The sequence below is a fragment of the Saccopteryx bilineata genome, chromosome 1 (genome assembly GCF_036850765.1).
Source record: "Saccopteryx bilineata isolate mSacBil1 chromosome 1, mSacBil1_pri_phased_curated, whole genome shotgun sequence".
Classification (NCBI taxonomy): Eukaryota; Metazoa; Chordata; class Mammalia; order Chiroptera; family Emballonuridae; genus Saccopteryx; species Saccopteryx bilineata.
Genome location: NC_089490.1, coordinates 317,766,070 through 317,793,072, shown reverse-complemented (window position 1 = coordinate 317,793,072; position 27,003 = coordinate 317,766,070). Strand labels below are relative to the sequence as shown.

The window sequence follows — 27,003 nt, the reverse complement described above, 5'->3', positions numbered from 1 at the left end:
GGGTCCCCCGCACGCCAGGCCGACGCTCTACCGCTGAGCCAATCAGCCAGGGCCATAGATTCCTTTTTTATATAATTTTTTTTAGATTTTTAAATATTTATTTTTTAGAGAGGAGAGAGAGAAAGGAGTAGAAAGCATCAACTTCCATATGTGCCTTGACCAGACAAGCCCAGGGTGTCAAATCTATGACTTCAGTGTTCCAGGTCCACACCTTATACATTGCACCACAACAGGTAAGGGCTAGGCGGTATAGATTCTATATATCTTTGGGGGGATCCCTTGTCTTGTTTCTTTGTATGTTTGTCCATGCTTATGCTAATAAAATCCTGTCTTAATTACTGTGAACTTATACAACTCATTATCTGGTGCACAAGTCCCTTACATCTTATTTTCTTTTTTAAAATTGCCTTGAACAGGCCCTGGCTGGTTGGCTCAATGGTAGAGCGTTAGCCTAGCGTGTGGAAGTCCCGGGTTTGATTCCTGGCCAAGGCACACAGGAGAAGCGCCCATCTGCTTCTCCACCCCTCCCCCTTTCCTTCCTCTCTGTCTCTCTCTTCCCCTCGCGCAGCCAAGGCTCCATTGGAGCAACGATGGCCCGGGCGTTGAGGATGGCTCTGTGGCCTCTGCCTCGGGCGCTGGAATGGCTCTGGTTGCAACAGAGCCACGCCCCAGATGGGCAGAGCACCCCCCACCCCCTCTACCCCCCACCCCCGTGGGCGTGCCAGGTGGATCTCGGTCAGGCGCATGCGGAAGTCTGTCTGACTGCCTCCCCGTTTCCAGCTTCAGAAAAATACAACTACAAAAAAAATTGCCTTGAGCATTTTAAATATTTTTTCTATGGAAATATGAAAAATATTAGGATAGAAACCTCAGTAGAAACACATACAACTTATTCTTAAAAATCCCCATCAACTCTACACTGAAAATATGAAAAAGATTAAATAAATTTAACACCAAAATACAAGGTTATATAAGATTAGAGTTATAAAGTAGTATTTATTACACCTAAATGTTATTACCTACTTTTTTAGGAAAAAATATCTAATGCTTTTTTGAGTTTTTGAAATTCAGATTTTCCCCTATATTGTAGTATATTCATTATGGGTTTTTTTGTTTTTGTTTTTTGTCAGGGCAAGAACTGAAAAAGAGAAATAACCTTGAATTCAGAATGAACAATTCTCGCTATATATATTTTCCCACATATATAGGGAAGGTTCTGCAACTTTCCGAGAAACAGTGACTTGAACTAAATACTGAACTACTACCAAAACTCATGTGCATATTTGGAAGTTTTTAGTCATTGGGCGCCATGACATTTCTTTTCTCTGTATCACAAACTGTCACAAATACTTTTTCCTGTTAACATTGGAATAGAAGACGTCCTGTTCTATGACTGGCAGGCAGAAATGACAGGGACAGGACATGGGAAATGGTTCAGGGTCTTGGAATTCCCGGCTGCCTAATTAAGTGGTTTATTTGGAAGTTTTTGAAATGTTTGTCCCCAGGAGTTCCCCTGAGAGAAGACATCTGATTTCACCGACAAAGAGAGTCTTCACAGAACACAAATTAAGAAATTTGCTCGCTGCAATGTAAGAAACATTTACCGCGTGCCGCTGCGTTTGTGGCGCTACTGGGGGCGGAGGGTGGAGAGAAAAACGTCCAAGACTAGCAACACCCAAATTTACAATTTGCAATTTTCTATCAGTTAACTAATGAAAACTCCAGTAAGTGGACTCCTTTGTAGTGGTTCACGTACGATTTTATACACACACACACACACACACACACACACACACACACACGACTATATACACTTCAGTTCAGTCACATTAAGAAAAACAATGTGGGGTAAAGCTTGGCCTGAAATAACTGTTCACACGGCCAGCGATGAGCTTTTGAAATAAGAACTCTATTTCATTGTGCATATCTCCAGAGAAGAAAACCAGACGTTTAAAAATAAAAGCTACACCGGTTAATTATAAAATAGACATATAATTATAATCCCCAAAAGATGATGTAATTAAGCCTTCAAGTTAATCTGATGCAGTTCCCCTTTGCCAACACTTCCGCTTTTTCCACGGCTGAACACAAAAGAAAATAGAATCGTTTAAAAATGGTTCCAATTGTTGCCTTAATTGAAGCAAAAATGCCACCGGTTGGCTCTATTTTCAAATGCCGTCACCTACGACCAGAGGAGGCGTCACGAGACGTTTTTGGTTGCGAGCTGCATCAAATAACTCCGGCGTGAGTCGATGAAAAGGCGGAAAGCCACCCGCGCAGGGGCGTTTCCACCGGGTTTCCTAAGATTCAAACTCTCCGGCGGACGGTTTGCCACGCCCCCCTCGGGAGAATGTTAGGGACGGAGAGACGTCAAAACCGCTCAAACCGTGAGATTAAAAATCTAAACACGGGTCGACACGCACAGCACCGCCGCGTTCCGCGGGCGCATCGGCCCACCGCCACTGAACGCACGCCCGGCCCGCTCGCGGACCGCAGACACGCCGGCGCCCCTGCGCGGCCGTGACGCGGCGGCCAAGCGCGCTGACGTAACCGTGCGTTCGCGCGGGCCCGGCTGGGGCGGGGGGCTTCGGGAGCGCTGCACCGAAGCTTGCCGGGGCGCTTCTTTTGTCGGCGTCGCCGCTCCGGGGTGCGTGGAGCCGCCGCGTAGCCGCGCGGTCTCCGTGTGTGCTGCGTCCGCGCGGAGGTGAGTGCAGCGCCTTCCGGGCCGCCGCGCGAGGCGGTCGGGGCGCGCAGGGCCCGTTTCCCAGAAGCGGCGACGGCGGGCCGGGCCGGGCCTGTGGCGGGGCGCCGGGGAGCCTCTGCTCTCTTCTCGCCTCAGGCTTTTGTTGGAGTCGGGAGCTCCTGCTCCAAGACCTGCAGTCGGAAATCATTTTTAAAAATTGACCTATTGGCCGCCTGCTCGGGCCGCCGCCCACTTTTTCGGCCCTGAAACTTGGACCGAGATGTTTCCTCTCAGCCTTAGCAGGGTTTTAAACTAGCCTCGCGATTCTTTTTAATTTGTGGAAACCAAGACAGTTCTGTGGCGGCGCGGTATCCTATTTCGGATAGTTTAATCGGCGCCACTTCAGTAATCCTTTGTGTACTGAACCCCAGAGTCGCTCTTTCTTTCTTCTTCCAGTCTGTCTCCACCCCACCCCCCACCCAGCCGCAGTTTGCATACAGAGGGCAAAATTCTTAGTGCCCAGTGCGGTGCTTGTGGGTAAAGTTTATGACTTAAAAATGTGATGTCAAGTCCTGGTGTAATGAAAGCATTCATGCAAAGTGGCTGCGTTCGGAAGGCCAGTGTTTCCCGGGCCTTTGTGCTCTGTTTTGTTTTCGAAGTGCTTTCTGGTGCTATTGCTTTGCGATTGGGAGGGAATTACAGAGTTTAGGATTTATATTAATGAGTTCCTGATGCGTTGTACTCATACTGGTCAGTTTGTCTAGTTCCTGGGGAGACCTGGCATTAAAAGGTAACGTTACCGTCTAATTACTGCTCTCGTGTTGCTGATACGGTGTAGTGTCTCTTTGGCCATGGTCTCCTTTTGCCGGAGATAATATATTATCCTTAAACTTTTAAAAGCTGTCACCCAGAAAAGGGGAGGAGACTAAAGACAAAATATTTCCCTCTGAAGAAATGTCCATCTGTCTTTAAAGTTGTATGTTTAAAAAATATATATAAATGTATATATAAATATATATAAATATATATATGGTGCTAAGGGGGGCTGTATTGCGTTTAAAGTTACCCAGTTAGAAAGTTTTGGTGACAGATTGCTGGAATTAAGATGTATTATCTAAAGTGTAAATCATTTTTAGACTTTATTGAACAAGTTGAATGGTCTGTAAATGTTCTTTACTATGAAAATAGTTTTTTAATATAGCTGCTTTTTTTTCCTTCCAGATTTACAGCTCTGAAGAGACTACTTTTTTTCCCTTCATTTTTTCTGCTGCTGTAATAAACCCCGTTATGGAGACCCAGACACTTTACAAAGGGATATAGCTTGAATTCTGTGGAGTGTAATTTTGTGTATGAATTACATTTTTTAAAAATAAGGGTTTTTAGAAACAAAGCTAGTAGGGTTAATTACTGGTACATTATGTGTAAGCAAAAATTCTATTGCTAATACAATATCATATTAGGCACTTGTGGTAATACTATAAAGTGCAAGCTGTAGCATGAAAAATTGATTTATATCTTTAATTACAGAATGAATGATATGGATACATGATCCTTTAATAAAAGGTTAATTTTTAAACGTGTAGAAAGTTTCTGCTGTGGAAATTGTATGGTTAGTTGAGTTTATGGAGAAAATACCTTCAGTTCATCAAGTATAATAAAGAGGCATTCAGTTAGGAAGAAAGACAAAATAATGATGCTGCAGTAAATGGAAACATATATATAGACATTAATTTACAAAGGTGGAAAATTAGCAGTTTGTGAGTTTTAATCAAAATTCATTTCATTTAACATCATATTCAGTACAAGCATAGATAGAGGCAACAAAGCTTGTGGGTATTTGATGTCCCCCAAATTTGTTATCTGAAACTAATATAACCCACGTAAGTAAATGCTATGATAATAAGTTGTGTGAAATTAGCCCTTAGATAATGTGACCATATGAAGATTTTAATTCTTGTTTACTAGACTAAAACAAGATTTTTTTTTTGGTAACTATATTGAAGTACTTATAGAGCAAGAAGCCTGCATATAGTTTTTTCATCTTGTAGCATAATCAGTATTGGCTTGATATCCAGGCTTTGTAGCTTGTAAGCAAAAGCAAATTAAAAATATAATTTAGATACTCTGTAGTTGTTTAGAATTGTGGGAATATAAACCTCCTTGAAAAGTCAAGTAGTTTTAAATATTTTCAGAGGGTGTCCTCTTTCAGGCCGTTATGTTAGTATTACACCAAATAATTAGTTCATAGCACCTGAGTTACCTAGAAGAGTTAATGTAATCTCAAAGAATACCACAGAGTATCTTGGTAATTTAGAAGAGATATTTATCCTACTTGAGTGTAAACTCATATGTAAATCCAGTGGATGGTATAGGTATAGGTATAATTAATTTTCAGTAGGAGCTTATCATATTTCTTTTTATTGTAAAAATCTAGTGTGAAGAGATGAGAAATTTCATGTGAAAGTTTTACCCATCAAAAAAGTAAAATCACTCATGCACAAAACTACCTCCCAACGACTTGTCCCAGGTCCCTCGTATCAAAAAATTAAGAGTATAATGGAAGATAGCACGATCTTGTCAAATTGGACAGTTGGCGACAAACACGAAATGAAATATGACTTTTCATGTGAACTCTACAGAATGTCTACATATTCGACTTTCCCTATCGGCGTTCCTGTATCAGAAAGGAGTCTTGCTCGTGCTGGTTTTTATTACACTGGTGTGAATGACAAGGTCAAATGCTTCTGCTGTGGCCTGATGCTGGATAACTGGAAACAAGGAGACAATCCTATTGAAAAGCATAAACAGCTCTATCCTAGCTGTAGCTTTGTTCAGAATCTGGTTTCTGTTACTAGTTTGGGATCCACTTTTAAGAATACTTCTCAGATGAGAAACAGTATTACGCCTTCATTATCTCCCACCTTAGAACAAAGTGGCTCATTCAGTGGTGCTTACACCAACCTTTCACCAAACCCTCTTAATTCTAGAGCAGTTGAAGACTTCTCCCCATTGAGGACTAACCCCTACAGTTATGCAATGAGTACTGAACAAGCCAGATTTCTTACTTACCATATGTGGCCATTAACCTTTCTGTCACCATCAGAATTGGCAAAAGCTGGTTTTTATTACATAGGACCTGGAGATAGGGTAGCCTGCTTTGCTTGTGGTGGGACACTAAGTAACTGGGAACCAAAGGATGATGCTATGTCAGAACATCGGAGACATTTCCCGAACTGTCCATTTTTGGAAAATTCTCTAGAAACACTGAGATTTAGCATTTCAAATTTGAGCATGCAGACACATTCAGCTCGACTGAGAACATTCATGTACTGGCCATCTAGTGTTCCAGTTCAACCTGAGCAGCTTGCAAGTGCTGGTTTCTATTATGTGGGTAAGAAACAGCTCTACTTTTTTTTTTTTTTTTTTTTTGGTATTTTTCTGAAGTTGGAAATGGGAATGCAGTCAGACAGACTCCTGCATGCGCCCGACCGGGATCCACCCAGCATGTCCATCAGGGGGCGATGCTCTGTTGCAACCAGAGCCATTCTAGCGCCTGAGGCAGAGGCCATGGAGCCATCCTCAGTGCCCGGGCCAACTTTGCTCCAATGGAGCCTTGGCTGCAGGAGGGGAAGAGAGAAACAGAGAGGAAGGAGGGAGGGAGTGGAGAAGCAGATGGGCGCTTCTCCTGTGTGCCCTGGCCGGGAATAGAATCTGGGACTCCTGCACGCCAGGCCAACGCTCTACCACTGAGCCAACTGGCCAGGGCCCAGCTCTACATTTTATATAGTTCACTTTGATTTACATATTAGAACGTGTGTATTCAATTTTAGTCTTTCTTCTTTAAGGTCGTAATGATGATGTCAAATGCTTTTGCTGTGATGGCGGACTGAGGTGTTGGGAATCTGGAGACGACCCATGGGTTGAACATGCCAAATGGTTTCCAAGGTAATTCTTAAAGTTCATTCCTATGCAAAACTTGTTAAAGATGTCGCCATCCTTGCATGTTTAAGTTTACATCTCAATATTACAAAGCTGCTCTTATGCCATTAAAGAATTATCCTTTTAAAACTCCTAATTTGAATTTTAATTAATTTGATTGAAAAAGTTGTAGAATGTCCTGTGCTGTACTTCTATAAGCCCTGTATTCAAGATATAATTTAACTTGATGACTCCTTTACAATTATGACCATACATCTCATTTATATATTTACCATTTTGATTTAAGGGAGACTTTAGGATTAAAGATATATAAAATAGAACAAAAAGAATGTAAGTTAGAGAAAGGTAAGAAGGGAAAAGGAAAACAAGAAGTGCCATAAAATGGCTCTATGAGTAAGATAAATATGAGTGCATATATGATAAGGAAGGTTATAGTTTTTATTTTCTTTTTAATTGAGAGGAGGGGGATATAGTGAGTCAGACTCCCGCATGTGCCCCGACAAGGATCTACCCAGCAACCCTGTCTGGGACTGATGCTTAAATCAACTGAGCTATCCTCAGCACGTGAGGCTGGTGTGCTCAGACCAGTTGAACTATCCTTAGCACCTGGGGACAACTCTAAAACCACTGGAGCCACTGGCTCCAAGCGGGTAAGAGAGAAAGATGGTGGGGTGGGGGTGAGAGAAGCAGATGGTTGCTTCTGATGTGTGCCCTGACCAGGGATCAAACCCAGGACATCCATACACCGGGCCAATGCTCTGTCCTCTGAGCAAACTGGCCAGGGCCTAATTTTAACTTTTTTTTTCCTGCACAATTTTATCTTATGATAGGTCACATTCCTCCTTTGGTTACTGTCTAGCAGTACCTCCTATTTCTAGAAAGAATGTAGAGGCAGTGTTGTTAATGGAAATAGAATTAGAAGTTGTTTTTGTTACTGAGTATCTATGTGAACTTGGATGAATTGTGTGATGGCTTTGAGCCGTGCTCCTTTTCTGTAAAATGAGGGAGTTGGACTAGATAAATTTTTTTTTAGTTGTGGTAAAATACACAAAACAAAATTTACCATTTTAATCCTTAAGTATATTGTTCTGTGGCACTAAGAACATTCACACTGTTTCTCAATCATTACCACCGTCCATTTCCAGTACTTTTTCATTTTTTCAAACTGAAACTTCTACTCATTACACTAACTCAGCATTTTCCTGGCCCCCAGCCTCTGGCAACCACATTCTACTTTCTGTCTCTAGATTTGACGACTCTAGGTACCTCTTATAAATGAAATCATATATTATAGATATGTTTTGACCTGTGAGTGCCTTTCATAATATGAGGAAACCCTTGAATCCTATTAGGAAATTAAAAAATCCTTGTGTCATTTTTGTGTAAGATAAAAAAAATTTGAAGTAATAAATTTTTTAAGATGGATCAGTACATTGTTAAAAGTTGTGTTTTAAAATGATATCACCAATATTCATAATATATCAAGATAAATTTTGACTTCCTAATGCTGAAAAGTAACATATTTTCTTTACTTTAAATAATTTATATAGGAAAAATCATTTTATTGCCAGAATTTTAAAAAACAATTACATTTGACTCTGGGATTGTGTACATATTATTTAAAATTTAACTGTACTATATGAAAAAGACAAAAACAGCATTCCAATTCCAGTGTTTGAATTGCTGCATTTTTGTCCTTTATAAAACAAAACAAATCAAAATCTTGGTTTCTTTCTATAACTTGTGTTTTGTTTTAAATGGTTAAATAAGGGGAAAAGCTTAGGGGTGTTTTGTATAAACACTTCTGAAAACAATTTTCCAATGTAGGTAATCTTTAATTTCAGTAAATGAAAAAAGAAAATGGATAATTCTTATCACCATGTTTTAACACAGTTCATTATTTATTTATTTTTCGAATATTAGGATGCTTAAAGAATACTATTTTATATGCTTTTAGAATAAAGACTGGAAGTTAACTAGTAAATACTGTGTGTCTACTACGATTCATAACAGTAGATAAAACACACTAAAATTGCCCTCATGGAATTTATTGGAGAAAGGGGAAATATGGGGTGGTCAGAGTTTATTACACTACCTGTCCTTAATTGTTGTGAATATAAATTAATCAGTCCCAGAATAAAAATCATTTAAAACTATAAAGAACTGGCCCTGGCCAGCTTGCTCAGCGGTAGAGCGTTGGCCCAGTGTGTGGCCCAGATTCAATTCCCAGCCAAGGCACACAGGAGAAGCAACTATCTGTCCACCCTTCCCCCTCTCTTTTCTCTCTATCTCTCTCTTTCCCTCCCACAGCCAAGGCTCCATTGGAGCAAAGTTGTCCCAGGCACTGAGGATGGCTCCATGGCCTCTGCCTCAGGTGCTAGAATGGCTCCAGTAGTAATGGAGCAACGCCCCAGATGGGCAGAACATGCCCCCTAGTGGGCATGCCAGGTGGATCCTGGTCAGGCACATGCGGGAGTCTGTCTGACTGCCTTCTTGTTTCCAACTTCAGGAAAATACAAAACAAACAAAATAATTATATTAAGATCAAAATACAGTGATGACTAGCTATGTTATTTGGGTGGTAAATGAGAATCCTAAACATGCATATGATCTTTAATTCTACTTATTCACCAGTTGAACGACATTTGAGTTGTTTCTAGTTTGGAGCAATAATGAATGAAGCCACTCTAAACATTAATAAACATTTGTGGACACATGTTTTCATTTTTTTAGGGGGGGGAGGTAAACATGCCCAAGTGTTTGGTGAGTTGTATGGCAAGTTTTATTTTAACTTTATCAGAAAGTTCTAAATTGTCTTCTGAAATAGCTGTACCACTTAAAATGTTTTTTTTTTAATTAAGTTTTACGATTTTGTAATATACTCTGGATACAGTGCTTTATCTTATGTGATTTGCAGACTTTCAGTCTGTGACTTGTTTTTTATTTTAACAGTGTCTTGTCATGAGTAAAGTTTTTAATTTGATGTCAATTTTATCAATTTTATCTTTTATGAATTATGTATGCTGTTGATACATCTAAAAAATCTTTACCTAACATAAGGACAGAAAGTTTTTTCCCTATGTTTTCTTCTTTGTTTTATATTTTACATTTATGTTTTATGATTTACTTTTAGTTTATTTTTGTGTATAGTATGAGCATAGGTCAAGGTTTATTATTCTTTGCATATGGATATCTAGTCGCCTAGCACCATTTGTTGAAAAACAAAAGCAGCGAGCCCTGGTCAGATGTCTGGTTGTGTAGAGCATCATCCTGAAGTGCAGAGGTTGCCAGTTCAGTCCCAAGTCAGGGCACATGCAGGATGTTCCTGTCTCTCGTTCTCTATCTTCTTTTTCTCCAAAATCAATAAAATAAACATTTAAAAAACAAAGAAAGGGAAAAAAAAGGAATGAAATGGAAGCATTTTATGTGAACTTCCTGGAACACCTTTGAGAAACCCAACTAGTTTGATAACAAGTATTTGGAAGACATTATCACATTATGTGTTGATGAAAATATTTGATTTAGTATTTTTTGGAAGGAAGGTTTGTGCTTTAAATGTAGTGGAAAAGCAGACACTGGAGAAAGATTAGCAGTTATTACATTGTGAAAGATCACATTTTAGGGGTAGTATTGTATTATACTTTCTGAAGCTATATTAGGTCCCAAAAGTAAATTGTCTACAACAGCATTTTTCAAGCTTCAGCTTATGCTCCTTTGTAGGTCTAGTTTCTAGACCCTTTTATTGTTGTTATTGTGTTAATGGAATTAAATAGTAAATATTAGAATGCATCGACACATAGACTCTGTAGTATTTTACGAGAATTTTGTTCCTGTTTGGTATGTATGTGTACAATGCTGTGATGTAAAATGTTTATATTACGTCATCCAAAGAGTGTGAAAGCCACTTTCCTAGAATGAACAGGTTATATTTTTGATAGAAAACAGTTAAAACAATTTTCCTTTTATGTTTTAGGTGTGAGTTTTTGATACGCATGAAAGGACAAGAGTTTGTTGATGAGATTCAAGCCAGATATCCTCATCTTCTTGAACAGGTAAATTTTTATAATTGACAATATTGAAATCTCTTAGGTAATAATTACAAAAAAATTATTAGACTTGGTAGTTACGGTATATCTGTTTTTGAATTATAGTTACAGGTTTTGTATCCATATTAATACCTTCCGTTTTTATTTTTTTAACTATCTTGTTTAAGGGTTTTAAAAAAAACATTGTCTTTTGTTTTTAGTTATTTGATTTGTGGTAAAGTTGGAGGAAGATCTTGAGTGTTGCCTCCATCGTTTCCAGAAAAGAAAGTAGGAAATAAATTGGAGTCTGAAACCTCTGAAAGTGATTCAGCTGAAATAGACTTTCTAAAAGAAATGAGAAATCATTAGTACTTTTTCTTTCCTGAAACTAGAGAAATACTTGAATTCTAATTTGAAAGCAGCTGAAGTTTAGGGAAAGTTTTATGATGATTAAGATAAAACAGCAAAAGTGAAGTATTATGTTGATTACCATTTTTTTCAAAAGAGTATGTATATTACTTAAGGGAATATTATCTTAATATTGCTTTGTGCAAGCTGTTTGAAATTTATGATTTTACCTTTCATTTTTCTCCTGTTTCATAGCTGTTGTCAACTTCAGACACTCCTGGAGATGAAAATTCTGATCCACCAAGTATGTATGAAAGTACTTTAAATATAGAGTGGGAATTTTTATAAGAATGTTAGTAATACAAGTATGTGAACAAAGAATTTCTGAGGTCATAGGAAAAAAGACTGGAAGTTAACTAGTAAATACTCTGTTTCTACTACTATTCATGACATTGTTAGAGGATTCTTAGAAGTATACTAAAGTACTGACATTCCAAGTAGGGAGACAAGACACATGTAAAAGAAAATCATAACAAATAGCTCAAATAATACCAAGAAAATCTGCAAACAATAAGCCTTGCAAGGAAGAAAAGTTGTTTGCTATATGTTAGCATGTTTGAAAATATCCAGCTCACATGATTTAGGTCTAGGATTTGGGCTAGATGTTAGGTATTTGTCAGGTGTATAGTATTTTAGTGAAAGGATAGGAAATACATCTTCTGGTTAGCACTTAATTTTAGCCACATGTGGCATTTAGTTAATTAATGTATATAATATACATGTTTTGGTGTCCACAATTGTGACTATATAATATTTCACTGATTTTTGCACTAATCATGTCTAGAAAGGTGTTCTGTACTTGGCATACCATTTCAAAGAGGGCAACTGGCAGATTTGTAGCAGGACCAGAAAAAGGTGATTAGGATGTAGAAGTCCTAGAAAACATGGCTCAGGAAGATTATTGAGGATTTGGCTGGTAGTGTTTGGCTTGGAAAAGGAAATTAATTGCTCGGGTATATGATAACCATCTCCTGTGTAACAGAGCTAGAAAAAAATAAGATAGTGCTGACTATTCTTCCTTTAAATTTATAACCACAGCTTTCTAGTAAGCTGCCTTGCAATCCTATTTCTGTTCTCTAACAAATCACTTTGCTAAACTTTTAAATGACTATTTCATATTTTCTCCTTAAATTCTAACAGTTTTCTACCTTATTCTCAGCTCATAATCTTGTTTCACTGAGAGAATAAAAAGAATCAAGAGGGAACTCCTTCATCTTCTCAACAGCGAAACTACCAGTCTATATAATGTACCTCATATACTGTGCTTTCTGTCCTTGCCCTTATCCAAGCTCAGTTTTTCATTTATTCTCTTTGCTCTGAATCTTATCCCTCCCTGGCTGCCAACTTTAGAACTTTGCTTTGGCAATAATCCTTTCTCTATCATTGATTTTTCTGTCTCTCCTGAATCATTTATTTCAGCATACAAATATAATATACTGTTGCCATTCCTGAGAAAACCTTTCTTTGAACTTATGTCCCCATCCAGCTGTTGTCTCATTTCTCTGCTTCCCATTACAACAGAATGCCTAGAGAGGTTTACTGTATCTGTGCTAACATCTTCACCTTTCACTCTTTAACTTGTTCTATTAACCACTGTTTCTGTCAGGGTCAAGAACCACCATCTTAGCAATTCCTCTTTTTGACCTTTTATCCACATTTGAAGTGATTGAGTACTTTATACCCTTTCTTCCCCTCCCCCCAGCTTTATTAAGATAGAATTGACATATAACGTTGTGTACATTAAGATAATACAACATCATGATTTGATATACATGCTACAAAATAATTACCACTTTAAGGTTAGTTAATACATCTGTCACCTCATATAATTAACTTTTTTCTGGTGAGAATGTTTAAGATTTACTCTCAGTAACTTTTAAGTATATAATACAGTATTATTAACTTGTCCATTCTGTACAGTATTATCAGATCAACAAAACTTACTCATAAGGTCCACCCATGCTGTCACAAAGGGCAGGATTTCCTTTTTTATGGGTAAATAATATTCCATTTTGTGTATATTGCCACATTTTCTTTATCCATTCATCTAGTGATGGACACCATGAGGTTGTTTCTATGTATTGGCTATTGTGAATGATGCTGCAGTGAGCATGGAGGTGTAGATATCTCTTCAAGATAGTAATTTCGTTTCAATTAAATATATACACAGAAGTGAGATTATTAGATCTGTTTTTAATTTTTTGAGAACGCTTTATGCTGTCTTCTATAATGGCTGCACAATTTACAATTTATATTCCGACCAGTAGTGTACAATAGTTCCTTTTGTTCCACAAGGTGACCAACACTTATCTCTGGTTTTTTTATGGTAATTGTCATTCTCACAGGTGTGAGATGATATCTCTTTTTTTTTTTAATTTGAATTTCTTAATGAGTAGTGATGTTGAGCATCATTTCATGTACCATTTGGCCATTTATGTGTCTTTGGAAAAATGTCTCTCCAGGTTCTCTGCTCATTTTTTAACTGGGTTTTTTGTTTTTTGCTATTGAGTTGTAAGAGTTCCTTGTATAATATGTTTTGGATATTAACCTCATTTCTAGTACCTGGTTCACAGATTGGTTTTTCCATTCTATAGATTGATTCCCTCTTTATTTTGTTGGTGATTTCCCTTGCTGTGCAGAACATTTTTAGTTTGATGTTGTCCCATTTGTTATTTTTGCTTTTGCTTTTGGTTGTTTAAAAAAATCATAGCCAATGTCAAGGAGCCTTTTCTCTTATCTTCTAGTTTTACGGTTTCAAGTTTACAATTTAAGCTTTTTTTTTTTTTTAATATTGATTTGAGGGAGAGAGGGAAGGTGAGAGAGACAAATATCGATCTGTTCCTGTATGTGCCTGACCAGGGATTTAACCTTGATGCTCTAGCCAATTGAGCTATCCAGCCCTGGTTTTTAATCCACAGAGTTAATTTTGTGAGTTGTATGAGATAGGATCCAGTTTCATTCGTCTGCATGTGAATATGCTTTCCCAGCAGCATTTATTGAAAAGACTTTTCCTCACTGAGTATTCTTGGCTCCTTTGTAAAATATTAGTTTCTCTTAGGTGCATGGATTTATTTCTGGGCTCTCTGTTCTGTTCCATTGGTCGTGTGTCTGTTTTTATGCCAAGACCATATTATTTTGATTACTATAACTTTGTAATATAGTTTGAAGTCAGAAAGTGTGAGGCCTCCAGGTTTGTGGGGGTTTTTTCTGATGTTTGCTTTGGCTAATTGGGTGTTTTGTGGTTCCACACGAATTTTTCTACTTTTTTCTATTCTAAACTGTTTTTCTATTTCTGTTTAAAAATACTAATTGGAATTTTGGTGGTGATTGCATTGAATCTGTAAATGCTTTATAGTGGTATGGATATATTAACTATTAATTTTTTCATCCATGAATATAGGATATCTTAAGTATTGTTTTTACTTTTAGATATAATTGTTTTTTATGTTATAGTAAATGGGATTGTTTTTTTAATCTCTTGTTCAAGATATTTTATTGTATGTAGCAAGGCACTGACTTTTATGTTGATATATATATATGTATATATATATATTTTACTAAATTTCCTGCAGTTTTACTAAATTTGCTTATTTTAACAGGCTTTTGGTTGAGTCTTTCAGGTTTTCTATGTATAAGATTATGTCATCAGCAAACAGAGTCAATTTTCCTTCTTCTTTTCTTGCTTGGATACATATTATTTCTTTTCTTGTCTAATTGTCTGACTAGGACTTTCCAGTACTATGTTGAATAAATGTGGTGAGTTTGTGCACCCTTGTCTTATTCCTGATCTTAAAGAAAAGCTTTTAGCTTTTCACTATTGAGTATGGTGTTAGCTGTGGGTTTGTCATATGTGGACTTTATTATAATGAGGTATGTTTTTTCTACATCCAGTTTTTTTAGAGCTTTTTATCATGAAAAGGGTTGAATTTTCTCAAATGCTTTTTCTGAATTTATTGAGAGGATCATATGGGTTGGTTTTTTTTGTTCTGTTAATGTGGTTTATCATGTTTATTGATTTACATATGTTGAACTATCCTTGCATCCTATGATAAATTTATCTTTATCATAAGTATGATTCTTTTAATGTGCTTTTGAACTGTTTGTTAGGATTTTGTTAAGAATATTTACATCTGTATTCATCAATGGTATTGCCTATAGTTTTCTTTCATTTAGCGACCTTATCTGGCTTTTGTATCAGGGTAATGCCAACCTCATATATGAGTTTGGAGTTTTCCTTCCTCTTTAATTTTTTGGAGAAGTTTGAGAAGGATTGGCATTATTCTTTAAAATTTTTGATAGACTTTACCTTTGTATTTCTTTGTTGGGAGGTTTTTGATTACGCTTCAGTCATCATAGTTGTATTGGTCCATTCACATTTTCTGTTTTTTTATGATTCAGTATTGGTAAGTTGCATTTTTAAAAATTTATTGGGGTATAACATTGGTTAATAAAATAATACAGGTTTCAACTGCACAGTTCTACAAGACATCATCTGTATATTGCTTTGTGTGTTGACCACCCCAAGTCAAGTCTCTCTCTGTCACCATCTGTTCTCCCATGAATATCTTTTTCTATACCTTAACTTTCAGCCTGTTACCTTAAAGCTAAAGTGAGCCTCTCATAGGCAGCATATTTTTGCATCCTGGTTTTTTAATCCATTCAGCCATTCTATATCTTTTGATCAGAGAATTTAGTCCATTTGACCCTGGCCAGTGGGCTCAGTGGATAGAGCATCAGCCTGGCCCTGTGGATGTTCTGGGTTGATTCCTGGTCAGGGCACACAAGAGAAGTGACCATCTGTTTCCTCCTCCCTCTCTCCTCTCCCTTTCCCCCTCTCCACCTCTTTCTCTCCATCTCTCCTTCTCTCACTGTCTCCCTCTTCTCCGCTTGATTGGTTTGAACATCGTCCCTGAGCACTGAGGATAGCTCGTTGGTCTGAGTGTCCACCTCAGGCACCGAGGATAGCTCGGTTGATTTGAGCATTGGCCCCAGATAGGGGTTTCCAGGTGGATCCTGGTTGGGGCCCATGCAGGAGTCTGTCTCACCATCTCCCCTCCTCTCACTTAAAAGAAAAGAATTTAATCCATTTACATTAAAGTGATTATTGATGGTTAGGGACTTTTTATTTATTTATTTTAAAGAGGAGAGAGAGAGAAGGGTGGGAGGAGCAGGAAGCATCAACTTCCATATGTGCCTTGACCAGGCAAGCCCAGGGTTTCGAACTGGCAACCTAGTGTTCTAGGTCGATGCTTTATCCACTTCGTCACCACAGGCCAGGCAAGTTAGGGACTTACTATTACAATTTTAATGTTTTCTGACTTCTTACAGTTTCCTTTGTTCATTTCTTCTTCTCTTGCTGTCTTTCTTTCTGATTGATTTTTCTTTGTGTTTACCATGAGGCTTACATAAAACATAAGTGTTTTAAGTGGTTAATAACTTACCTTCAATCCTATACAAAACTGGACACTTTTATTTCTTCTCATTGTACATTTTACACTATTGATGTTATACTTTTACATTTTTTTATATTACTAATTCACTAGCAAATTACTGTAGTTATAGTTATTTTTTAACTTTTATACTAGAGGTAGAAGTGATTTACATACCATTGTTACAGTATAGGGTATTCTGATTTTGACTATATATATACCTTTAACAGTAAGTTTTATATTTTATATGTTTTCTACTATTATGCCCCTTCATTGTAACTTAAAGAAATCCCTTTAGCAATTGTAAGGCAACTCTAGTGTTGATGAACTTCCTTAACTTTTTTTTTGTCTGGAATGTCTTCATCGGAGGACTGTTTTGCAGGATTGACAGTTTTTATCTTTAAGCACTTTGATATATCAAGTCATTCTCTCCTGCAAGATTTCTGCAGAAAAATCTGCTGATAGCCTTAGGGAGGTCGTGTGCATGTTGTTTTTCTCTTGCTTCTTTAGTAACTCTTTGTCTTTGACTTTTTAACGTTTTGATTATGTGCCTGGCAGTAACATTTGGGTTGATCTTGCTTAAAGTTTTTGAGCTTACTGTTCCTGGATATCTATAACTCTCTCAAGACTTGGTAAGTTTTTAGCTACTCAAAGTTTTTAGCTACTCATTCTTTAAAAAAAAAAAAAAAGTATTTCTTGCCTGATCAGTGGTCTTGCAGTGACTAGAGCATCCACCTAGGATGCTGAGGTCCCAGGTTCAAAACCCCAAGGTTACCAGCTTGAATGCAGGCTCATCAGGCTTGAGCGAGCCTCATCTGACTTGAGCACAGGCTCACCAGCTTGAGCATGGGTTGCTGGCTTGAATGTGGGATCATTGATATGATGCCATAGTCGCTGGCTTGAGCCCAGAGGTCACTGGCCTGAAGCCCAGGGCCACAGGCTTGAGCAAAGAGTTAATGGCTTGGCTGGAGCCCCCTGGTCAAGGCACATATGAGAAGCAATCAGTGAACAACTAAAGTGCCACAACTGCAGTTTGATGCTTTCTCATCTCTCTCCCTTCCTCCCTCCCTCTCTCTCTCTTTCTCTTCTTCTTAAATCTTTTTTTCTTTTTTTAATATTTCTTTAAGTAAGCTTTCTCTCCCTTTCTTCTTCTGGAACACCCATGATATGAATGTTCATGTTTAGTACTGTCTTACAATTCACAGAGGCTTTTCTACTCTTTTCAGTCTTCTTTTTGTTCCTTTAACTAGCTGATTTCAAGGTTTCTGATTCATTCTTTCTTCATGATCAAGTCTGTTGTTGAATCTCTGCTGAATTTTTCAATTCTTTCATTATATTTTTCAGCTCCAGAACCTCTCTTTGGTTCTTTTTATTTTTCTATATTTTATTAAACTTGTCATTTTGTTCATTTTTTTTTAATTTAGTTGTCTACCTTTGTTCTCTTAAATTTCATTGAAATTATTTAATTGATTACTTTTAATTCATTGTCAGGCAACTTATAATTGATTGTCAGGTAAATCATAGACTCCAATTCTTTGTAGTTGATTAGTGAAACTGTTAGGTTGAAGCTGTGGGGGTGGCTGATTCACTGGGGAAGGGGAAAGCCTCCTTTCAGCTTCTCTTGGCAACTGCAGGTCAGTATAAAACCCCCAAATAGGTCAGACCTGGAGAGAACTCCAGGTCTGGAGTGCCTTATCTTATATGAGATAGCTGACAGGCTGAACCCCTTCCTGGATGAGCACTGGGGGAGCCAAACTGAAAACACAAGGCTGGTATATTTCTAAAGGATTGTTTATTTAAAATTCTTGGGTGCAAGCGTGCCAAGATGGACCCAGATGCTGTGTCAGCCCTGGGGAGGGTTGGAGTAGGGTATTTATAGTTTAGTCAAGGGTCTTGGAAAAAGCGGCTGATGTCACTGCCTCCATAGATACAACGTAATATTTTTTCATGTGTGGATTGGAGAGGCACCACAGTTTCTCCAAATTGTTTATCTCCCGACTCGGCTGTCTAAAGGGGGCCTGTGCTAGTTCAAAGGTCCCAGGCCAGCGGGGCAGGCCGAGGGTTCAGGCAAGCCAGCCCTCCCTGCTCCCACTGGTTTGCGCTGCCCTTGGAGGGGGGGAGCTGATCTGCTATCAGGAGACAGCACCCCTATGCTTGTGGCTAGGCTTTCACAAACAATGTGATTTAAAACTAATTGTCAGGTCCCTGTCCAATGTAAGCTTTCCCTGACATTTCTATGTTTTAAAGTGAAGGCCTGGAAGCCTTTAAGTGGGAGAATAGCACACCAATTAACTACAACCTCACAGTGAGGGAGGAAAATGTGCTGTTTGAGCCTGGGTAAGAAATTGGATGAGGGGAATTTTACTTTTAAAGGGGACTCTGATTTTAAAAGCACCCTGAACCCAAGTCTTACAGGATCTTGAGTAGTTTCCTTTAGTGGTGTGCTACCTGATTTTCATGATACATGTAACATTGTTTTGTATCTGTGCATTTGGAGGAGCAAACAATTCTTCTAGTCTTTGTAGATTGGTAAAGACCTTCTTTTGTAGGGTCCATGGCTGATGGGATTGCCTCAGATTGCAGTCGTGCTTGGTTGGAGCTGTTAAAGGCTGTTACTGGGTCTATGGTGGTAGCCATGGTTGGCAGGCTTATTACCAGGGACTCGGACTAGTGTGGATTCTTTCTGGTTTCTCGGTGGATGGGAGGGTGTTGTTGGGATAGGGTCTGCCTCAGGGTCCACAGTTGGGCTTCATATAGTGGGCTTGTTCCCAGATGTGCAGATGAGTGTGGCTCCCTTCAGGTTCCTGGGGGAGGGGGGTGGCTCCTGTCTGGTCACTGGATTTGTGCCTTGATGGGCAGAACTGGCTTTGGAACATAGCTGAGAGGGGCTGGACCTTGGCCCCAGAGCTGTTTCATGTTCAGCCAAGACTGAAGTCTGTAGAACCGCTCTGGAAAGCATGGATGGACATGACTCCTACCGGGTCTCTTGGTGGACTAAACTGCTCCCCAACTCGATAAGAGGCTGGAGTTATTTCAGGGATCTCCTGAGGTGCCAGCATGAGTGTCTCCCACCAGGTCCCTATGCCAGCAGTACTGTTGTGTATTGTGTGGCTGAGGGACTGGAGCTGAGTTGGACCCTTTCCAAGATCTCCAGGTGCTCAATTGGGAATGTCTCTTGCTGGGTTCCTGTGGCAGCAGGACAGTTTATAGATTGCAGCTAGGATGGGTAGTCAACCTTTTTATACCTACCACCCACTTTTGTATCTCTGTTAGTAGTAAAATTTTCTAACCGCCCACCAGTTCCACAGTAATGGTAATTTATAAAGTAGGGAAGTAACTTTACTTTATAAAATTTATAAAGCAGAGTTACAGCAAGTTAAAGCATATAATAATAATTACTTACCAAGTACTTTATGTCGGATTTTCGCTGTTTGGCAGAATAAATCTTTATAAAATAACTTACTGTAGTTAAATCTATCTTTTTATTTATACTTTGCTGCGCTACCACCCACCATGAAAGCTAGAACGCCCACTAGTGGGTAGTAGGGACCAGGTTGACTACCACTGTGTTAGAGCAAGGCCTTTTCAGAATATATAGTCTGATTGGTTACCTCCAGTGGTTCATGGGCCATGGCTGGATTTGATTCATAGGCATCTTCAGTGTTCACAGCTGCGCCTGAGGTCTTTATGCCTGTTACTCAGAGCATAGGTGAGCATGGCCCCTCTACATTCTCTTGGTGTTGGGGACAAGACCAAGTTAAATTGGATTGTAGCCAAGTCCAAAGCTGTTTCTGGGTTTGTAGCTGGGACCATGGTTAGTGAGTCAGCTGCCTGGGTCCAGGACTGTCTTCTCAAAACAGTTCTCAGAGCAGTCTGAAACTGCTAGAAAATTTTTCATAATCTTCTAGCCAGATCTCAAAGCTCCCACAAAGGCACTTTAGTCCGTGGATGGATTCCTGTTGTTGACAGGGTGGAGGGCAGGGGTGTGTGTGTGATACAAGTGGTAGACATCTTATTTGGCAGCCTTGCTGACATCACTCTCCTTCATCCTTCTTAGGATATCATCTCTTGACTTCACAGATACCACATTCTTGGTTTTCCCCAGTTGATCATGAACAGCCTCCTTTGGTGACTATTCCTTTTTGAAACCTCTAAATCAGGGGTGGGAACCTTTTTGGCTGAGAGAACCATGAACACCACATATTTTAAAATGTAATTCTGTGAGAGCCCGTGTACATTACGCATTATCCAATAAAAATTTGGTGTTGTCCCGGGGGACAGCTGTGATTGGCTCCAGCCACCCGCAACCATGTACATGAGCGGTAGGAAATGAATGGATTGTAATACATGAGAATGTTTTATATTTTTAACGTTATTTTTTTTATTAAAGATTTGTCTGTGAGCCAGATGCAGCCATCAAAAGAGCCACATCTGGCTCAGGAGCCATAGGTTCCCGACCCCTGCTCTAAATGATGGAATACCTCTCAGTGCTCAGGCCAAATTTATTTCTCCATTTCCTGAGCTTTAGGCTGTCTTGTTCAACTACATTTTTAAATCTCTACTTAGCTGAAACATTTTCTCCATGTCCTTCCTCCGCAAATTTGTTCCTTCTCTGATCTTCTCATCTAAGTTGATGGTACCAACTTGCTAAGATCAGAATTTGACTCAGGTATTCCTGATTCTTCTCTTTACCTTATATATTTAATTAGCAGTCCTTTCATCTTGTATATGTACTAGAAGTCATTTCATCTCTACCTTTATCTTTCTAATCTTACCACTTTTCTTCATTTCCATACCACCAACCTAATCCAAACTGTCATCTATTGTGATATCCTAACAGGTCTCCCTGATTCCATTTTATCTCATTAAAGTTCATCACCAAGTTGCCAGAATCATGTTTTGAGAAAAGGAAATCAGGTTTTTATTAGTCCTCTGCTTAAAACCTCCTAGAATATTCTGGCAAACTTAATAAAATATAAACTTCTCACAAGGCTTTACATCTGGGCATCATCCTTCTCTCTGACTTTCACTACCTTTCTGTTTCTTGTATATCAAGCTTTACTTTTGACTTTTTAAGGTTTTACACTTGTTTTTCTCTTTGCCTGGAAGACTTCTTTCAGATATTGCCATAGCTCACTCCTTCTTATCAAGTATTTGCTCTGGTGTTACCTCTTCCGTCAGGCTTCCTCATTCGTGTTTGTTTGAGCAAGGGAGCTCAGTACACATTGTAGCCAGTTTATCTATGTTTATTACAGCAATTTTCCAGTAGATGGCAGTAAAGTGTCTTGAAGAATTATATCTGTAATTTTCACAGTGCAGTATTGGCTAGCATTGATCCTGTTAACAGAAACATCTTCTCTGATTACCTTATCTAAACTGTCCTGCTGCCTCCTAATTTGTTTTAATCACCTTACACTTTTATTTTCTTCAGTGCATCTGTCATTGTCTGAAATCATGACCATTTACTTCTTTAACCATATTTGTTTATATTTTTTAGACATGTTTTCTGTGAACTAGCCTTCCAGTTTACTGTACTTCCTGTCTTTGCTTGTTTATTCTCTCTGCTTCATCTATTCATCTCTTCAGCTTTTGTTTATCTTCACGTTAGAGCTCTAATGCCATGTTTTCCATGAAGTTTTTGTTGATTTCCCCCACTTTATGGGCTGAAGTGAGATAATCTCTCACTTCTAAATTTTTGTAGCTTGTTGGTTTCTAAAAATGACTACATTGGAATCATTTGGGAAATTTTAAAAAGATACAGATTCTTAAGCCTCGTCCCTTTTCTATCATTAAGTAGGTCTGGAATGTAGCCTGGCAAGTGGAAGTGGTATTTTTTAAAAAGTACAGCATGACACTCACATGTAATCCTGATCAAGTTTTATTTTGTTGAAGTTATAGAGAATTGGTGCATCTAGCTCACCTCTCACCAAGATGTAAGCATAACTAGCATGAGAGTAGAATATGTCATAGACATTTTTCTTCATATTTTTATATTTGCGGAATTAACATTGGTACATGTCTTTTCAAATAGTTGTTCATTTTGGACCTGGAGAAAGTTCTAAAGAAGATGCAGTCATGATGAATACACCTGTGGTTAAAGCTGCCTTGGAAATGGGCTTCAGTAGAAGCCTGGTAAAACAGACAGTTCAGAGTAAAATCCTAACAACTGGAGAGAATTACAAAACAGTTAATGATATTGTGGCAGCACTTCTTAATGCTGAAGATGAAAAAAGACAAGAGGAAAAGGAAAGGCAAACGGAAGAAATGGCATCAGGTATTTGGGAATGTTAGTCAACTGTGTTATTTCTAAGTGGGGCTCATGGGATTCTTACATGTTACAGGACGGTCAGCATCCTCATCTATGCACCATCTGCTGGTAGCAGCCTCCAGTCATTTCCAAACCACACGTCCCCATCTCCACTGGACAGTGGACTACACTACTTCTAAACCATTGACTGTAGCTTTTTTCAGTATGCTTATTTTCCAGTTTAAGATTCCCTGACATATACTAATCAGAGGATTTTAGCATAAATTTATACTTGAGCTCTATTTGCTTCTTATAACAAATTTAAGTTGTTATGAAAAAGCAGGACTTTAAAGTTGAATGCAGATTTTATTTCTCTCTTAAATTTCCTTCAAATTGTGTTTCTAATATGGCATTTGATTTTCATATCCTTGTAAATGATCCTTATACAAAAAATACAATATAACTGATGATGAAATTCTAGGGCTTATTGAGAAGCCCCTGTCCAACCCAAAGATAGGGAACTAATGTTAGTATTCATTCAGATTATGTTAAGTCTCAGATTCCCAAAACAAGTCTTTTGAATAATTATTTCTTCAAAAAATGTTTACTGAACATGAACACCTGTGCTAGTCATGGTGCTTGCTCTCAAGGAGCTTGTAGACTAGCAGTGGAGACTGGTGTGCAAAAGACAGAGTTAAAGAGTTAGCAGAGGTGAAGGCTGCATAGATAGTGTAAATTGGGGTATTTGGATTAGAAGATGCATTTTCTGTTTATTTTTACAGAAAAGTGAAAGAGTAAGGGAAATAGATATCACTTTTCACAGCTTTAAACTTATAAATGTGATGTCTTTTTTTCTTTTTCTTTTTTTTTGTTTTTGTTTTTTTTGGGGGGGTTTGGTATTTTTCTGAAGCTGGAAATCGGGAGGCAGTCAGACAGACTCCCACATGCGCCCGACCGGGATCCACCCGGCATGCCCACCAGGGGGCAATGCTCTGCCCATCTGGGGCGTCACTCTGCCGCAATCAGAGCCATTCTAGTGCCTGAGGCAGAGGCCACAGAGCCATCTTCAGTGCCCGGACAAACTTTGCTCCAATGGAGCATTGGCTGCAGGAGGGGAAGAGAGAGAGACAGAGAGGAAGGAGGGGGGAAGGGTGGAGAAGCAGATGGGCACTTCTCCTGTGTGCCCTGGCCGGGAATCGAACCCAGGACTCCTGCACGCCAGGCCGATGCTCTACCACTGAGCCAACCAGCCAGGGCCTTTTTTCTTTTTTTTTAAGGCTGAAGACAGGCAGTTAAATATTATGGTGATTGGGACACCAAAAGAAGGAACTTCTTGAAAAATACTTTAGAAATTCATGCTCATATTTCATAAATTTAGGAAATTTAACTATGGATTTTATTTGATTTGAGGTTAAAGGAAAAAACATTTACTTTTAAAAAGAGATTAGACTTGATTTATATGCAGTTTTTAAACAGTTGTATAAACAGACATTTATAGAATAATATTGGTAGCTAACTATGTACCAGATATTATGCTGAATATGTTACATATATCATCTCATTTAATTCTCACAATCTTTTGAGGGAGGTACTGTTATCCATACTTCACAGAGAAGGTTGCCAAGGAATCTGGAGGTTAGGGCACACAGCTAGTCAGTGGCCAGGCCAGCATGGGGCTCTGTATCTGTCCTGACTACAGCTCAGACTCTCTTAGCAGTGTAGTACAGTACAGGAATGCCCCTTTATTCGCAGGCTGTACATCTCAGGCCCCAGTGTGGATGCCTGAAATCACAGATAACACTGAACCCTCTGATCAAGTTTATAAATTAGACGCATAAGAGATTAACAACATTAATAATAAAACAACAATTATAACTATACTATAATAAAAGTTATGTGAAGGGCTTTGGGGCCATTATTAAGTAAAATAATGATTACTTGAACACAAGCACTGTGAAACTGTGACAGTTGATCTATTGACTAACGGGTGGGTAGCGTATGTGGCATGGATACACTGGACAAAGGGATTTTTCATATCCCAGCTGAGACAGAGTGAGAGTTCATCAGACTACTCAGAATGGTGCACAATTTAAAATTTATCAATTGTTTAGTTCTGGAATTTTTTATTCACTATTCTTGGACCATGGTTGACTATGGGTAGTGGAGAGTAAGACTGCAGATAAAGGAAGACAACTAGACTGCTTCATAAGCATGGAGTTAACCCTAGGAGACCTGGGTCTGCAACTATTCTTTCTGTGACTTCGGACAGCTTCTCATTCTTTTCTGAGTCCTCCTATTTGAAAATGAGAAGCAATCATACCTACCTTGGTTTAATTGACAGGATCTTTGTATTAAATAAGACAGTTTATATGGTGGAAGTGCTCAGGAAAGTCAAGTGACATACATCTTTTTGAATTAGTGTTTTTGTTTTCTTTGGATAATACCCAGAAGTGGAATTTGCTGAGTCAAATGCTATTATCTCTTTTTAATATTTTGTAGAATCTCCATACTGTTTTTCATTGTGGCTACACCAGTTTGCATTCCCACCAACATGCAAAAGGATTCCTTTTTCTCCACATCCCTGCCAACACACATACTTTGTTGACTTTTTAATAATAGCTAGCCATTCTGACTGGTGTGAGGTGGTATCTCATGGTGGTTTGGATCTGCATTGCCCTGATGATTGATGCCAAGCAGCTTTTCACATGTCTGTTGGCCATCTGTATGTTTCCTTTAGAGAAATGTCTTTTCATGTTCTCTGTCCATTTTTAGTGGATGATCACTTTGGAAGGTATAAAGATGTTGAATCACTATGTTGTATACCTGAAACTAATATTTTTAAAATTTTTACAAAAGTAAAGTGATACAATGCAAGTAGAAGTATCATATTGTTAATTCCTTGGAGAAAGTACAGAGGTGGAAAATTTTTACTGTCCTCTAAAAGTTTATGCTTGCTTTCAATCATAGAGGAAAAGCAGGCTTCTAAGCATATAAATGTATTGACTTAAAAAAGGGGCACAAACAGAGACTCGATGTACACTGTATAACATGCCTTATTAGCTAAATCTTCTAGAGGATTTTAGATGACAGACATTAATGTGAAAACAAGTAAATTTGTCCTATTTAGTGCCTACATTACTTGTAGGGTCGATATGACGGAGCAGTTTAAAATCTAATGAATTTTTTCTTTTTTTTAAATGAAGATGATTTGTCATTAATTCGGAAGAATAGAATGGCTCTCTTTCAACAGTTGACATGTGTGCTTCCTATCCTGGATAATCTTTTAAAGGCCAATGTAATTAATAAACAAGAACATGACATAATTAAACAGAAAACACAGATACCTTTACAAGCAAGAGAACTGATTGATACTATTTTAGTTAAAGGAAATGCTGCAGCCAACATCTTCAAAAACTGTCTAAAAGAAATTGACTCTACATTATATGAGAACTTATTTGGTGAGTTTTTTGGTAAAATTATTTTAGAAATCATTGGGATTACATTCATCTTTGTATTTAACAAACAAAATAAATCCAATTAGCAAACTATAGTCTATAATTTAATATGTCCTAAAAACTGAAGTCTTTTATTGCCCAAGTAGTATGGCTAAATATTTTCTGATAATACATACCTAGAATCTTTGTTGTCCAATAGATAATAGATAAAACAGATAGGTAGTAGGTTAAGCAGTGTTGTATTTGGTAGTGATGCTTTTTGTATGTTTTTCCTTAGTGGAAAGGAATATGAAGTATATTCCAACAGAAGATGTTTCAGGTAAAACAACATTAATACAGTACTTAATACCAACATGAATTATTACTTGTATTATTTTTTTAATGGGAGCTAAAGTAGAAGTTCAGTTTCATTAAAGTTCTTTTTGTTGTTACTACTAGGTCTGTCACTGGAAGAACAATTGAGGAGGTTGCAAGAAGAAAGAACTTGTAAAGTGTGTATGGACAAAGAAGTTTCTATTGTATTCATTCCTTGTGGTCATCTGGTAGTATGCCAGGAATGTGCCCCTTCTCTAAGAAAATGCCCTATTTGCAGGGGTATAATTAAGGGTACCGTTCGTACATTTCTCTCATAAAATAAAAATAGGCTGTAAGTTAGCCCTGTATGTAAATCTTTAAAATATTGTTGAACATTTGAATCTGAAGTAAAAAAACAAATTACTGATTCTTTAATTAGTAACATTTGTGTTCCACTCTGCTTTGATACTAGTAATGTTGTTTTAAAAATTACAGTATCCCCCTTCCCCATGGCCACAGTCAG

The 27,003-nt window shown here is 38.2% G+C and overlaps 1 protein-coding gene across 2 annotated transcripts; it reads left to right on the top strand.

Moving 5' to 3' along the window:
* The first annotated feature begins 2,545 nt into the window (after positions 1–2,545).
* LOC136316024 (baculoviral IAP repeat-containing protein 2) lies at positions 2,546–26,913 on the top strand. 2 transcript variants are annotated; one of them, XM_066247754.1, is made up of 10 exons: positions 2,546–2,704; positions 3,905–4,030; positions 5,118–6,074; positions 6,529–6,628; positions 10,596–10,674; positions 11,251–11,299; positions 22,516–22,758; positions 25,935–26,189; positions 26,464–26,505; positions 26,625–26,913. In XM_066247754.1, the coding sequence occupies exons 3-10, from the start codon at positions 5,177–5,179 to the stop codon at positions 26,816–26,818; spliced, it is 1,860 nt and encodes a 619-aa protein (XP_066103851.1). In that variant the 5' UTR covers positions 2,546–2,704; positions 3,905–4,030; positions 5,118–5,176; the 3' UTR covers positions 26,819–26,913. The 2 variants fall into 2 exon arrangements, with proteins under 2 accessions (XP_066103851.1, XP_066103840.1); XM_066247743.1 differs by having other exon boundaries at positions 3,905–6,074.
* The last annotated feature ends 90 nt before the right edge of the window (positions 26,914–27,003 follow it).